At 55.9% G+C, this 13,044-nt stretch overlaps 1 protein-coding gene across 1 annotated transcript in view; it reads left to right on the top strand.

Moving 5' to 3' along the window:
* The window catches only part of LOC137901631 (latent-transforming growth factor beta-binding protein 4-like), a 20,683-nt gene extending 8,312 nt beyond the window's left edge, over nucleotides 1–12,371 (top strand). The window contains exons 10-38 of the mRNA XM_068745675.1: nucleotides 91–150; nucleotides 531–653; nucleotides 1,560–1,736; nucleotides 1,797–1,934; nucleotides 2,012–2,086; nucleotides 2,184–2,278; nucleotides 2,673–2,769; nucleotides 2,926–3,057; nucleotides 3,552–3,677; nucleotides 3,752–3,865; nucleotides 3,939–4,058; nucleotides 4,139–4,252; nucleotides 4,509–4,742; nucleotides 6,441–6,560; nucleotides 6,644–6,766; nucleotides 6,870–6,995; nucleotides 7,081–7,203; nucleotides 7,296–7,427; nucleotides 7,507–7,632; nucleotides 7,936–8,079; nucleotides 8,143–8,394; nucleotides 8,475–8,546; nucleotides 8,628–8,756; nucleotides 9,488–9,628; nucleotides 10,688–10,840; nucleotides 11,004–11,301; nucleotides 11,488–11,744; nucleotides 11,856–12,008; nucleotides 12,108–12,371. Of these exons, the coding sequence (XP_068601776.1) occupies nucleotides 91–150; nucleotides 531–653; nucleotides 1,560–1,736; nucleotides 1,797–1,934; nucleotides 2,012–2,086; nucleotides 2,184–2,278; nucleotides 2,673–2,769; nucleotides 2,926–3,057; nucleotides 3,552–3,677; nucleotides 3,752–3,865; nucleotides 3,939–4,058; nucleotides 4,139–4,252; nucleotides 4,509–4,742; nucleotides 6,441–6,560; nucleotides 6,644–6,766; nucleotides 6,870–6,995; nucleotides 7,081–7,203; nucleotides 7,296–7,427; nucleotides 7,507–7,632; nucleotides 7,936–8,079; nucleotides 8,143–8,394; nucleotides 8,475–8,546; nucleotides 8,628–8,756; nucleotides 9,488–9,628; nucleotides 10,688–10,840; nucleotides 11,004–11,301; nucleotides 11,488–11,744; nucleotides 11,856–12,008; nucleotides 12,108–12,250 (4,097 nt within the window). The 3' untranslated portion in view covers nucleotides 12,251–12,371. The remainder of the gene's footprint in view (nucleotides 1–90; nucleotides 151–530; nucleotides 654–1,559; nucleotides 1,737–1,796; nucleotides 1,935–2,011; nucleotides 2,087–2,183; nucleotides 2,279–2,672; nucleotides 2,770–2,925; nucleotides 3,058–3,551; nucleotides 3,678–3,751; nucleotides 3,866–3,938; nucleotides 4,059–4,138; nucleotides 4,253–4,508; nucleotides 4,743–6,440; nucleotides 6,561–6,643; nucleotides 6,767–6,869; nucleotides 6,996–7,080; nucleotides 7,204–7,295; nucleotides 7,428–7,506; nucleotides 7,633–7,935; nucleotides 8,080–8,142; nucleotides 8,395–8,474; nucleotides 8,547–8,627; nucleotides 8,757–9,487; nucleotides 9,629–10,687; nucleotides 10,841–11,003; nucleotides 11,302–11,487; nucleotides 11,745–11,855; nucleotides 12,009–12,107) is intronic.
* The last annotated feature ends 673 nt before the right edge of the window (nucleotides 12,372–13,044 follow it).

The raw sequence follows: 13,044 nt of genomic DNA, 5'->3' as shown, positions 1-13,044 counted from the left end.
ATCAGATAAACTTTAGTTTCAAACCGAACAGAACCTTAAGCCCCGCCCCCCTGCCTGACCAGCTGATCGTTGATCAATAATCCTCCGCAGGTCAGAGCAACAGCAGCTGCCCCTCTGGGTTTGATCGAGCCAACGGATCGCAGTGTGTCGGTGAGTTTGACTCTTCGTCACCTGTTGAAGGTGATTGGCTGCGATCAGCTGAACTTCCTGCTCACCTGTCGTCCTCCTCCTCCTCCTCCTCCTCCTCATCTCATTTGCTGATGTAAGATGTTCATTCTGATTAATCTTAAAGCCCGTTTGGAGCGGGATGATGAAGGGTTGCGGCGCCCTCTGCTGCCCCGGAGTTCAAACTGCAGCGTCTCCTTCCTGATCTGGATCCTGAAGAACCCCGTCACTGAAATGTGGTTCTAAGAACGATACCAGTAGAATCTAGTCTCAGGGTCCAGGTGTCATGCTGCCTCGATGGAGGCACAGGGGGGAGGAGGCGGGGCTACCTGCACGTGTGTTAATGTGTGTGTTACTGTGTGTAGATGTGAATGAGTGCCTCCGGCCAGGGCTGTGTGAGAACGGCATCTGTGTGAACACCAGGGGGAGCTATAGCTGTGTGTGTCGGGCGGGGTACATCCTGGACGCCTCGCATGGAATCTGCATCTGTGAGTAGGACGCGCACACACACACACACACACATGCACCCACACACACATACACGCACGCACACACGCGCACACATGCACCCACACACACATGCACACGCACACACACACATACACGCACGCACGCACACACACACACACACACACACACATGCACCCACACACACATACACGCACGCACACACACGTACACGCACGCACACACACACACACGCAAACACACACACGCGCACACATGCACCCACACACACATGCACACACACGCACACACACGCACATGCACACACACACATACACGCACGCACGCACACACACACACGCACACACACACACACACGCACCCACACACACATACACGCACACGCACACACACACACACCCACACGCACCCACACGCACGCACGCACACACACACACACGCACACACACGCGCACACACACACACACATACACGCACGCACGCATGCACACACACACACACACATGCACCCACCCACACACACACACACACACACACACCTCCAGGTGGGGTCGTCCTGAATCCTTCTGAGCTTTATTGAACGCCTCCGAGATGAAAGCGGGAGACGTTCTTGTGTTGCTTAACGTCGAGGACAGAAGACTAGTGACCCCGCCCTGCTGGGTTAACCCTACCCTAACCTACCCTAACCTACCCTAACCCGTTTAACTGACAGTAAATAATGTGGAAGCTCTGCGGGTCTCGGTTCTGTGAAACCGGACTGGACCTCTGTTTGTCCTGCTTTGTGCCGAGTCTCGTTGCCGTTGAGCCCGAGGACGCACGTTGCTGATTGGGCATGCTGGTTCTTCCACACGGAGTCCGTTTGGACCCGGGGAGAACCGGGGAGAACCTCGTACGAACTCGTCCCTGTCCTCGTTTGTTCCCACCAGCCCAGAGTGTGATCTCAGAAGAGAAGGGCCAGTGCTACCGGGTCCTGGGTTCCGGTCAGGGTCCGTCCTCCTGCTCCCTGCCCATCCTCAGGTACATCACCAAGCAGATCTGCTGCTGCAGCCGGGTCGGCAAAGCCTGGGGACGGGACTGCCACAGATGTCCCCGCTTCGGATCCGGTAGGAGAGCCGCCGTCGGGCTCTGTTTGCTAATGCTAACGATGCTACCGTCTCCTCCAGTGGCCTTTAAGGAGATCTGTCCAGCCGGTCCCGGTTATCAGTACTCGGCTTCAGCCCTGCAGTTCAACCAGAGAGTCACCCAACACCTGGGGACTCGGGGCGCTCCGTTGGTCACCCCCAGTGACCAGGATAGCCCGGGTACGGAACCGAGCTTGAGCTAGACCCGTATTCTGCTGTGGGTTCAACAGGACACGGCTGGGTTGTCTCTGTTCCAGGTCCTGGTTCTGTGCCCAGCAGCAGCGGCGTCTCCGGGTCCCAACAGAAACCCCCGTCCTCGGCAGGGGGAACGAGTACCTCACTGAGTTCTGCTTCAGGTGTCGGATCCACAACAAGCGACACCAAACCGCCTCAGCCCCCACCCAGACCGGGTGACCCTCCCCTCCCGAGGCCCGTTCAGCCGGGTCGCACTGGAACCGCACCAAACCAGGCGGTTCCTGCTCCTCCACAGCCGAGACCACAGCCCGGGTCCACCGGGAGTCCAGGTAGCCCCGGGTTCGGATGACCGTTACTTTGATCCAGGAAAAGACGATTAATAATAATTATGACAAGAAGGGCTCAAACACGTCCTGCGTCGTTCTTGGGAACCAGAACAATCAGGCGTTTTCATTGGACGCTGAAGTCGTGGTAATCGTGACACAAACCCAAGATTCAGAATTCAGTAATGAGGCAGTGCCACCTAGTGGTGGGAGGAAATGACCCGGTGTCCTCCTGGGTCAGGACAGCAGAAAGACCAAATTCATTCTGTGGTCTTCACTTAATGAGCTGGAAGTGGATTTACACCCAGTGGGTGCTCTCTAGCGCCACCTGGCGGACACAGGAAGTCAAAGCTTCCTGAAACCAGTCCTCTGAACTTTCAGATTCGTCCTCTGTCCTCAGCAGGCCATCAGCCCCCTTCCGTGTCCAGACCGGATCAACCGGCAGCCAGAGGGGACGCTGTCCCTGCTCCAGCCCAGCCACGGAGCCCCGAGCGTGGGTGGAGCCTCGGCGGGAGACTCCGCCCTCTGCAGAGCCCAACGAGTCGACCCCAGAGTGAGAATGATTCCATTTATGACGTTCAGGAAGTCTGTGTAACTGGGTCAAACTGTGTGTGTGTGTGTGTTTGTGTGTGTGTGTGTGTGTGTGTGTAAAGCTGTGCGAGGTGTGTGTGAGACCAGACCAGGTGTGTGTGGGCGTGGCCGCTGTGTCGATCAGCCAGGTGGAAAACACAGTTGTGAGTGCGATCAGGGATACCAGCCCAACTCTCAACACACACACTGCCAAGGTGAACACGCACGTGCACACACACACACACACACACAGCTGAGGTGAACACGCACACACGCACACAGCCGATGTGAACACGCGCACACACACACACACACACACAGCTGAGGTGAACACGCACACACGCACACAGCCGATGTGAACACGCGCACACACACACACACACACACACACACACACTGCCAATGTGAACACACACACATGCACACACACACTGCCAATGTGAACACACACGCACACACACACACGCACACACACACACACAGCCGATGTGAACACGCGCACACACACACACACACTGCCAATGTGAACACACACACACACACACACACGCACACACAGCCGAGGTGAACACGCGCACACACACTGCCAATGTGAACACACACGCACACACACACAGGCCTTTTTGAGATTTGTTTTCACAGTTTTTGCATGCATGATGTCATTAATGTGTGTGTGTGTGTGTGTGTGTGTGTGTGTGTGTGTGTGTAGATGTGAATGAGTGTGTACAGTCTCCAGGTGTGTGTTCACCAGGACACTGTATGAACACCGTGGGAAGCTACAGGTGTGTGTGTCCGTCCGGTTACGGGAGCAGTAACCATCACACCAGTTGTCAAGGTGACGCCTACTTCCTGTTTGTTTCTTTGGGGGGGGGGCGTGGTCAAAGATCTAACAACAGCTGTTGTCCTCAGACATCGACGAGTGTCCGCTGAATCCCTGCAGCGACGGTCGCTGTGACAACACGGCCGGCAGCTACAGGTGTGTGTGTCGGCTCGGCTACAGGCTCAGCGGGAACACCTGCACAGGTAAAGACGCACAGCTGGTCTCGGGGAGGACGTCCTCACGTGCGTGAAGCTGATTGGGAGGCGTGTGTCTCAGACGTGGACGAGTGCGAGGACACGCTGCAGTGTCCCGGTCAGGAGTGCCTCAACAGCCGGGGCTCGTACCGCTGCGTGTCCTGTCAGCCTGGTTACCGGCTGCTCGGCAGGCTGTGCACAGGTAAACACACCTGCCGTGTAGCCACGGTTAGCTTAGCGGGCTAACGGCTAACAGCGGTACGTTGCCGTTATTGTGTGCAGACATCGACGAGTGTCGCCGGGCGCCCTGCGCCAACGGCCGCTGCGAGAACACCCCCGGGAGCTACCGCTGTCTCTGTCGTCATGGTTACAAGCTCCAAAACAACACCTGCACAGGTAAATGGGCGGCGCTCGCTGGTTCCAGTCCAGGCTCAGCTAGAGCTGCGGGTTCTGAGTCCGAACGTCTGACACTCGTCTCGGAGACGGACCAGATCCAGAGTTTGGTCCGTTTGTTGCCGTCTTGTGTCGACCCCGTTAGGGCATTCAAGTAAAACTTTATTGATAACAGACCGGTCCACAGCGATCAACTCGTCCTGTGTCACGTCCAGCTTCAGCTTCAGCTAGGCTAAGCTAAGCTAGCCTTCTGGATTAGCTTTATTCGTGCTCAGAGAACCGTCTCAGTGTCCGGGTCAGGTGTGTGTGAACACCGTGGGATCGTACCGGTGTGTCCCGTTGCCATGGATACGCTCTCTCTTTCTGTCTGTAGACGCAGACGAGTGTGAGGACGGTACCACCTGTCCCGGTCAGGTGTGTGTGAACACTGAAGGTTCTTACAGCTGTGTGGGCTGTCAGCCAGGATACCACAACGTTAACGGACGGTGTGCCGGTACAGACGCGCACACACACACGCACACAGACACGCACACACACACACACACAGACACACACACACACAGACACGCACACACACACACACACAGACACACACACACACACAGGCACGCACACGCACACAGACACACACACAGACACGCACACACACACACACACACGGACAGACACACACACAGACACACACACACAAACGCGCAGGCACACACACACGCACACACACACGCACACACACGCACACAGACACAGACACGCGCACACACACAGACACACACACACACACAGGCACACACACACACGCACACAGACACGCACACACACACACACACAGACACACACACACACACAGGCACGCACACACACACAGACACACACACGCACACACGCACACACACACAGACGCGCACACACACACACGCACACACACACAGACACGCACACACACGGACACACGCACACACACACGGACAGACACACACACAGACACACACACAAACGCGCAGACACACACACAGGCACGCACACACACACGCACACAGACACGCGCACACACACACGCACACACACGCACACAGACACAGACACACGCACACACAGACACACACACACGCACGCACACGCACACACAGACGCACACACACGACGACTCGTGAGTACATATTACAGTACAAATGGAATATTTGTATGAAATTTAGCACACAGTGTCCGAAAAGAAGTCGTTTAACGACGGCGTCTTTGGAACGTCCTGCACAAGACAAGAAGACACCCAGTATCCATCGCCGGGGGCAACGGTCTCTCCCACAGACGTCAGAGAATATAAACATTATTCCAACAGAATCTGGATCAGAAGAACCACCAGAGGAGAACTCACCTGTTTACAGTGTGTGTGTCTGTGTGTGTGTCTGTGTGTGCGTCTGTGTGTGTCTGTGTGTGTGTCTGTGTCTGTGTCTGTGTGTGTCTGTGTGTGTCTGTGTGTGCGTGTGTGCGTGTGTGTCTGTGTGTGTCTGTGTGTGCGTCTGTGTGTGCGTCTGTGTGTGTCTGTGTGTGTCTGTGTGTGTGTCTGTGTCTGTGTGTGTCTGTGTGTGCGTGTGTGTGTCTGTGTGTGCGTCTGTGTCTGTGTCTGTGTGTGTCTGTGTGTGTCTGCGTGTGTGTGCGTGTGTGTGTGTGTGTGTGTGTGTGTGTGTGTGTCTGTGTGTGTGTGTCTGTGTGTGTGTGTCTGTGTGTGCGTCTGTGTGTGCGTCTGTGTCTGTGTGTGTGTGTGTGTGTCTGTGTGTGCGTGTGTGTGTGTGCGTCTGTGTCTGTGCGTGTGTGTCTGTGTGTATGCGTGTGTGTGTGTGTCTGTGTGTCTGTGTCTGTGTCTGTGTGTGTGTGTGTGTGTCTGTGTCTGTGTGTGTCTGTGTGTGTGTGTGTGTGTCTGTGTGTGTGTCTGTGTCTGTGTGTGTGTGTGTGTGTCTGTGTGTGTGTCTGTGTCTGTGTGTGTCTGTGTGTATGCGTGTGTGTGTGTGTGTCTGTGTGTGTGTGCGTGTGTGTGTGTGTGTCTGTGTGTGTGTCTGTGTCTGTGTGTGTCTGTGTGTATGCGTGTGTCTGTGTGTGTCTGTGTGTGTGTGTCTGTGTCTGTGTGTGTGTCTGTGTCTGTGTGTATGCGTGTGTATGCGTGTGTCTGTGTGTGTGTGCGTGTGTGTGCGCGTGTCAGACGTGGATGAGTGTGAACAGGCCTCTCAGTGTCCGGGCCAGACGTGTGTGAACGCTGTGGGCTCGTTCCGCTGCGTGTCTTGTGAGCCCGGCTTCAGCCTGCAGGACGGTTCCTGTCTCGGTAACGCCGGACACCGTCCTGCTTTTATCCGTGGGAGTGAGTTATTGATCTGGTGACCCCCCCCCCCCCCCCTCCTCCTGCAGACGTAGACGAGTGTGCGAGCGCCGGGGCGTGCGAGGCGACGCGGGTCTGCGCTAACACCGCCGGGTCCTTCCGGTGCCACTGTGGACCCGGGTACCGAGCCTCCGGCCCCCGACGGTGTCGAGGTGACGAACTCTAGACGAGGACAAGCACCTTTTGATGTTTGATTCAAAATCGATGCTAATGATTCTGCTGAAACGGACCCGGGACACGCCCACCGGCCGTCAGACGTTGACGAGTGTTTGGAGGGAGGTTCCTGTGCCCCCGGAGGCGAGTGCGTGAACACGCCGGGATCCTACACGTGTGTGTGTTCACGAGGATTCCTCGCAGCTGGAAACCGGACCGCCTGCACAGGTGGGTCGGACTCGCAGGTCTCGTCCTGCTGATGGCGGCCTGACCCGTGCGTGTGTGTGCGTGTGTGTGTGTGTGTGTGCTCTAGATGTCGACGAGTGTGTGGCGTCGGATGTGTGTCCGGACGGTCGCTGTGTGAACACCGAGGGCTCCTTCCAGTGTCTTTGTCAAACCGGCTTCACCGCTAGCCCAGAGCGGAACGCCTGCCTCGGTACGCAAGTACTATGAAGTACTATGAAGTACTATGGAGAAGTACTATGAAGTACTTGAACTACTTTACCGACCCGTGCCGCTGTCTCTCAGATGTCGACGAGTGCGTCTCGTCCGGCGGGTCGCTATGCGGGCCGCAGCGGTGCGAGAACACGATTGGTTCGTACCGATGCTTCACTTCCTGTGAGCCGGGCTATCAGGTCGCTCGCTCCGGCGACTGCGTCGGTGAGTCCCTGATGGGGTTGTAACCCGACACTCTAAGCCACTCCCACCGCGTCACGCAGACACGCCTTCTCTCTTTCAGACGTGAATGAGTGTGCCAACCAGACGGCGTGTGGAGAACACGCCTTCTGTCAGAACCTGATGGGAACCTACCTGTGTGTGTGTCACCAGGGGTTCAGCTCCGCCCCCGACGGAAACACCTGCACCGGTAGGTTCTCTTTGTTCGGTGCTTGATGGGGTTTGGTTGGCGGAGCGCTAACAGCTAACAGGCTAATCACCTCTATGGCGCCTCTGAAGGCTCTCTAAAAGGTCTTCAGTTTTTATTTGTGTAGTATTGGTGTAGTACCCATTTTGGCCACAAGAGGCTGAAGCATTCTCAACAAACGTGAAAACGTTCCCCTTTTGTTTCAGGTGAGATTTGAGCCTTAGCATTAGCTCGGTTAGCTTGCGCATTAGCTCGGTTAGCTAGCGCCTTAGCTCGCTTCTAAGATGTCCTGGTTCTCTGTCTCAGATGAGAACGAGTGTGTCTCTCTGCCCGGTGTGTGCGGTTCTGCTCGCTGTGTGAACGTGGAGGGTTCCTTCATGTGCGACTGCGACGGTCCGGGGGAGGAGTTTGACCCCGGCAGCAGAGGGTGTGTCCACACCGCGCCGCCAGGTACCGCTGGGCTGCACATTCACGTTCAAACGCAGCATGTGGTCGACCTTTCTCCTCCCGCAGGAGGGCCGGCCTTCGGCTCCGCCCCCTCCACCTCCTCCACCTCCCACGTCAGCGTGGCGGAGTCCACCCGGGTGCTGCCCCCCCTCCCCGTGGCGCGTCCCGGTGAGCTGAGGGAGTGCTACTACAACCTGGCGGAGCGGGGAACCTGCAGCCTGCTCGCTACCAACAGCAGCCAGCAGGAGTGCTGCTGCACCGTGGGGGAGGGCTGGGGGCTGGGCTGCCAGTACCACACCTGTCCACACGTCGGCACAGGTGAGACACGCGCCGCAGGCATGAAGGCGACCTTCTGTCCTCCAGCGACGTGACAACGGCGTCTCCGTGCTTCTGTGCAGCCGAGATTCTGTCTCTGTGTCCCAGTGGGAGGGGCTACGTCACGGCGGGACCGGGGACGTTCAGCTACAGAGGTGACAGGAAGCGGTCGATCGTCGGGGGGGCGGGGCTCCTTTGTCCAATGGAACCTGAGAACTGTCCTTTGCTTGTCTCAGATGTGGACGAGTGTAAGCGCTTCCACCCGGAGGTGTGTAAGAACGGCGTGTGTGTCAACAACATCCCGGGGTACAGCTGCTACTGCGCTAGCGGCTACGTGTACAACGGGACGCTGCTGGAGTGTGTGGGTGGGTACCGCACGCACGGGAGGCCACGCCCCCTCACCGGTCTGAGACCGGGGCCGGTTCTTCTGGAGATCAGTTTGGTACTGGAAGACATTTTGTTCTTGCATTTCCTTAAATCTCATCGAACAAAAATCTGTCTACCTGTCTCTGTCTCCACTCGTCTGTCTCTCTACCTGTCTCTGTCTCCACTCGTCTGTCTCCCCCCGCCTGTCTCTCTACCTGTCTCTGTCTCCACCCGTCTGTCTCTCTACCTGTCTCTGTCTCCCCCCGTCTGTCTCTCTACCTGTCTCTGTCTCCACCCGTCTGTCTCTCTACCTGTCTCTGTCTCCCCCCGTCTGTCTCTCTACCTGTCTCTGTCTCCACTCGTCTGTCTCTCTACCTGTCTACCTGTCTCCACCCGTCTGTCTCTCTACCTGTCTACCTGTCTCCACCCGTCTGTCTCTCTACCTGTCTCTGTCTCCACTCGTCTGTCTCTCTACCTGTCTCTGTCTCCACTCGTCTGTCTCTCTACCTGTCTACCTGTCTCCACCCGTCTGTCTCTCTACCTGTCTCTGTCTCCACCCGTCTGTCTCTCTACCTGTCTCTGTCTCCACCCGTCTGTCTCTCTACCTGTCTCTGTCTCCACCCGTCTGTCTCTCTACCTGTCTCTGTCTCCACCCGTCTGTCTCTCTACCTGTCTCTGTCTCCACCCGTCTGTCTCTCTACCTGTCTCTGTCTCCACCCGTCCGTCTCAGATCATGACGAGTGTGAGGAGGAGAGCTGTGTGGGCGGAGCTTGTGTTAACACTGTGGGATCCTATTACTGCAGCTGCCCGCCTCCTCTGGTGCTTGATGACACTCAACGCAACTGTGTTAACTCCTCCCACCTGACCGTGGGTAAGTGCCCCGCCTCCAGATGAGAACCTGTCCCTCAGCGCTGCTTCTTTACGTCCCTGTCTGTCCTCCAGATGAGAACCTGTCCCTCAGCGCTGCTTCTTTACGTCCCTGTCTGTCCTCCAGATGAGAACCTGTCCCTCAGCGCTGCTTCTTTACGTCCCTGTCTGTCCTCCAGATGAGAACCTGTCCCTCAGCGCTGCTTCTTTACGTCCCTGTCTGTCCTCCAGATGAGAACCTGTCCCTCAGCGCTGCTTCTTTACGTCCCTGTCTGTCCTCCAGATGAGAACCTGTCCCTCAGTGCTGCTTCTTTACGTCCCTGTCTGTCCTCCAGATGAGAACCTGTCCCTCAGCGCTGCTCCTTTACGTCCCTGTCTGTCCTCCAGATGAGAACCTGTCCCTCAGCGCTGCTCCTTTACGTCCCTGTCTGTCCTCCAGATGAGAACCTGTCCCTCAGCGCTGCTTCTTTACGTCCCTGTCTGTCCTCCAGATGAGAACCTGTCCCTCAGCGCTGCTTCTTTACGTCCCTGTCTGTCCTCCAGATGAGAACCTGTCCCTCAGCGCTGCTTCTTTACGTCCCTGTCTGTCCTCCAGATGAGAACCTGTCCCTCAGCGCTGCTTCTTTACGTCCCTGTCTGTCCTCCAGATGAGAACCTGTCCCTCAGCGCTGCTCCTTTACGTCCCTGTCTGTCCTCCAGATGAGAACCTGTCCCTCAGCGCTGCTTCTTTACGTCCCTGTCTGTCCTCCAGATGAGAACCTGTCCCTCAGCGCTGCTTCTTTACGTCCCTGTCTGTCCTCCAGATGAGAACCTGTCCCTCAGCGCTGCTTCTTTACGTCCCTGTCTGTCCTCCAGATGAGAACCTGTCCCTCAGCGCTGCTTCTTTACGTCCCTGTCTGTCCTCCAGATGAGAACCTGTCCCTCAGCGCTGCTTCTTTACGTCCCTGTCTGTCCTCCAGATGAGAACCTGTCCCTCAGCGCTGCTGCTTTACGTCCCTGTCTGTCCTCCAGATGAGAACCTGTCCCTCAGCGCTGCTTCTTTACGTCCCTGTCTGTCCTCCAGATGAGAACCTGTCCCTGTGCTGGCAGCAGGTCACGGCGGACCTGGTCTGTCAGAGTCCCCTGCTGGGGGCTCAGGTCACCTTCATGGACTGCTGCTGTCTGTACGGGGAGGGCTGGGGGATGGAGTGTGCCCTCTGCCCCTCCCCCGACTCTGGTAAATACCCCACAGGAAGTTTATTTCTCTTTTATAGTTTCTATAAGGATTGACTTTTCTAGAATGAAACTATTTTCTGGTTTAAACTAAAGTTCCTGAAGCGGTGCGTGGGGGGCGTGTTCTCCTTTCTGGGGGGGTCACTCCTTCCCTCGTCTTCCTGCAGACGACTACGGAAGCCTCTGCAGTTCGGTTCTCCTTCCTCTGTTTCCGGAGAGTTTTCCAGACGCGGCCGGAGTGAGACCCGGAGGCGGGCGAGGAGGAACCTTCCTCTCCTCCGCTCCTCCATTTCCCCCTCCCTACGGTCCGGACTCCTTTCCTCCCGCGGGGGGGCCCGGCAGAGACTTCAGCGGTCCGGACTACGATGATTACCCCCCAGCAGGGGGCAGCAGGCCCGGCTTCAGCGGGAGGACACCTGCCACCTTCCTCCGGTCGGATGGGTCCTATCGCGGGCCGGAGTTCAGGTGAGGACGGATGATGGAAACATTTAGCTTAACCTTATTTTTACTTGCAGCTGATCGATTAATCGTCAATAGTAGAAAATCAAAAAGGACAAACTGGAATTAATAGATTCCTGATTTCTGTCTATAAAAGGAAATGAATGTTTAAGGATTTATAATAATGATCCTCATACCCCGCCTCCCTCTCAGCGCCGGCTACTACCCCGAAGGAGACTTTGGCCTCCCGGATGACCCCCCCCCCAGGACCCGCCTCCCACCAGACCCCCGGGCTGAGGTGGCGTTCGGGGGCCGGCCTGATGGTGCTCCTCTCAGCTTGGCCCCGCTGCCAGGGGAGGAGGAGGAGGAGGAGGAGGAGGTGGCTTGGAGGCTGAGGCCTCCCTTCACTGAGAGGAGCAGAGGAGGAGGAGGAGGAGGAGGAGGAGGAGCACTGAGGAGGACGTATGAGAGTGAGTAGCAGCTCCTTGTTCTACCGTTTACATTCCCAGACTAGCGCAGCTAGCTTAACGCTAGCTGCGCTAGTCTTTAGCTCTGACCGGGCTCCTCCTCTCGTCTTTCAGGACGGTATGATTCCTACGCCGGCCTGAGCACAGCAGAGGATTGTGGGATACTACACGGCTGTGAGAACGGCAGGTGCATCCGCGTTGCAGAAGGGTACACCTGTGACTGTTACCAAGGATACGAGCTGGAAATGACCACCATGACATGTATAGGTACGCAATCTACTGTCTATTCATCAGGAGGTGCTGGTTGGACCTTCTTCATCGTGTGCGTGTGTGTGTGTGTGCGTGTGCGTGTGCGTGTGCGTGCAGATGTAAACGAGTGTGAGGACAGCGCCAGCTTGGCGTTTCCGTGCGTGAACGCTCGCTGCGTGAACACGGACGGCTCGTTCCGCTGCGTCTGCAGGAGAGGATACGTCATGTCCCGCAGGCCGAACCACTGTGTGGCGGCGTAGACCGGACCGGACCGGACCGGAGCGCCCTGGACCGGACCGGCCCTCTCCTGACTGCACTAAATACGCTCAGTCCAGGGTCCCGCTAACACTCACTGCCTTTCAGTTCATATTCTCATATAGTTTGTGTTTATTCTCATGAAAACCGTGTTGATAATCAGAACCTGTTGAAACATCTTTCCTGTCCCAGCCATAAATCACAACAAGTCATAACAGCCTCTATTTGCGCTGCGTTCAGGTCAAGAACTTCGTTTCACATCCTCAACCCTGAAAATATTATTTTAACTTTGCTAAAATGTTAAAGATCCAGAATCTGATCCAATGATTTGAAAGATGAATGCAGATGCTAAGCTAATAGCTAAAGGGAGTCTGCTTGCTGTGAGCTTACCAGCTAGCAAATTAGCTTGGAATTAATTGAAGTGTGAAATCTGACATGCATCAAATGCATCCCATTAGTAATGATCTAGCAGCTATTGCTAAGATAATAGCTAACGTTAACATGTAGCTGTTAGCTCATGTTACCCAGTTCATGACGCTCGCAAACATCATTTAAATCATGTTAGGTGACTTGTTAGCTTGTTAGCTTGCTGGCTAATTACCAAGGTGGAAATTGGTGTAAGCCTGAAAACAATCATGCTAGCCCAATGGATGTTAAAGAACATATAAAATGTCACACAAAGCGTTTTGTAGTTGCATTAATCTCCTCCGACAGTGTTTGTGATCGATCTGTTAGCACACTGGCTTATACGTAAGCGTGGGTGCGAGTCATGACTTATTAGCATGTCTGTTGCTAATGC

This window comes from Brachionichthys hirsutus, chromosome 11 (genome assembly GCF_040956055.1).
Source record: "Brachionichthys hirsutus isolate HB-005 chromosome 11, CSIRO-AGI_Bhir_v1, whole genome shotgun sequence".
NCBI classification, from domain to species: Eukaryota; Metazoa; Chordata; class Actinopteri; order Lophiiformes; family Brachionichthyidae; genus Brachionichthys; species Brachionichthys hirsutus.
The sequence above is the reverse complement of the archived record's forward strand: the minus strand, read 5'-3'. Positions and strand labels throughout refer to the sequence as shown.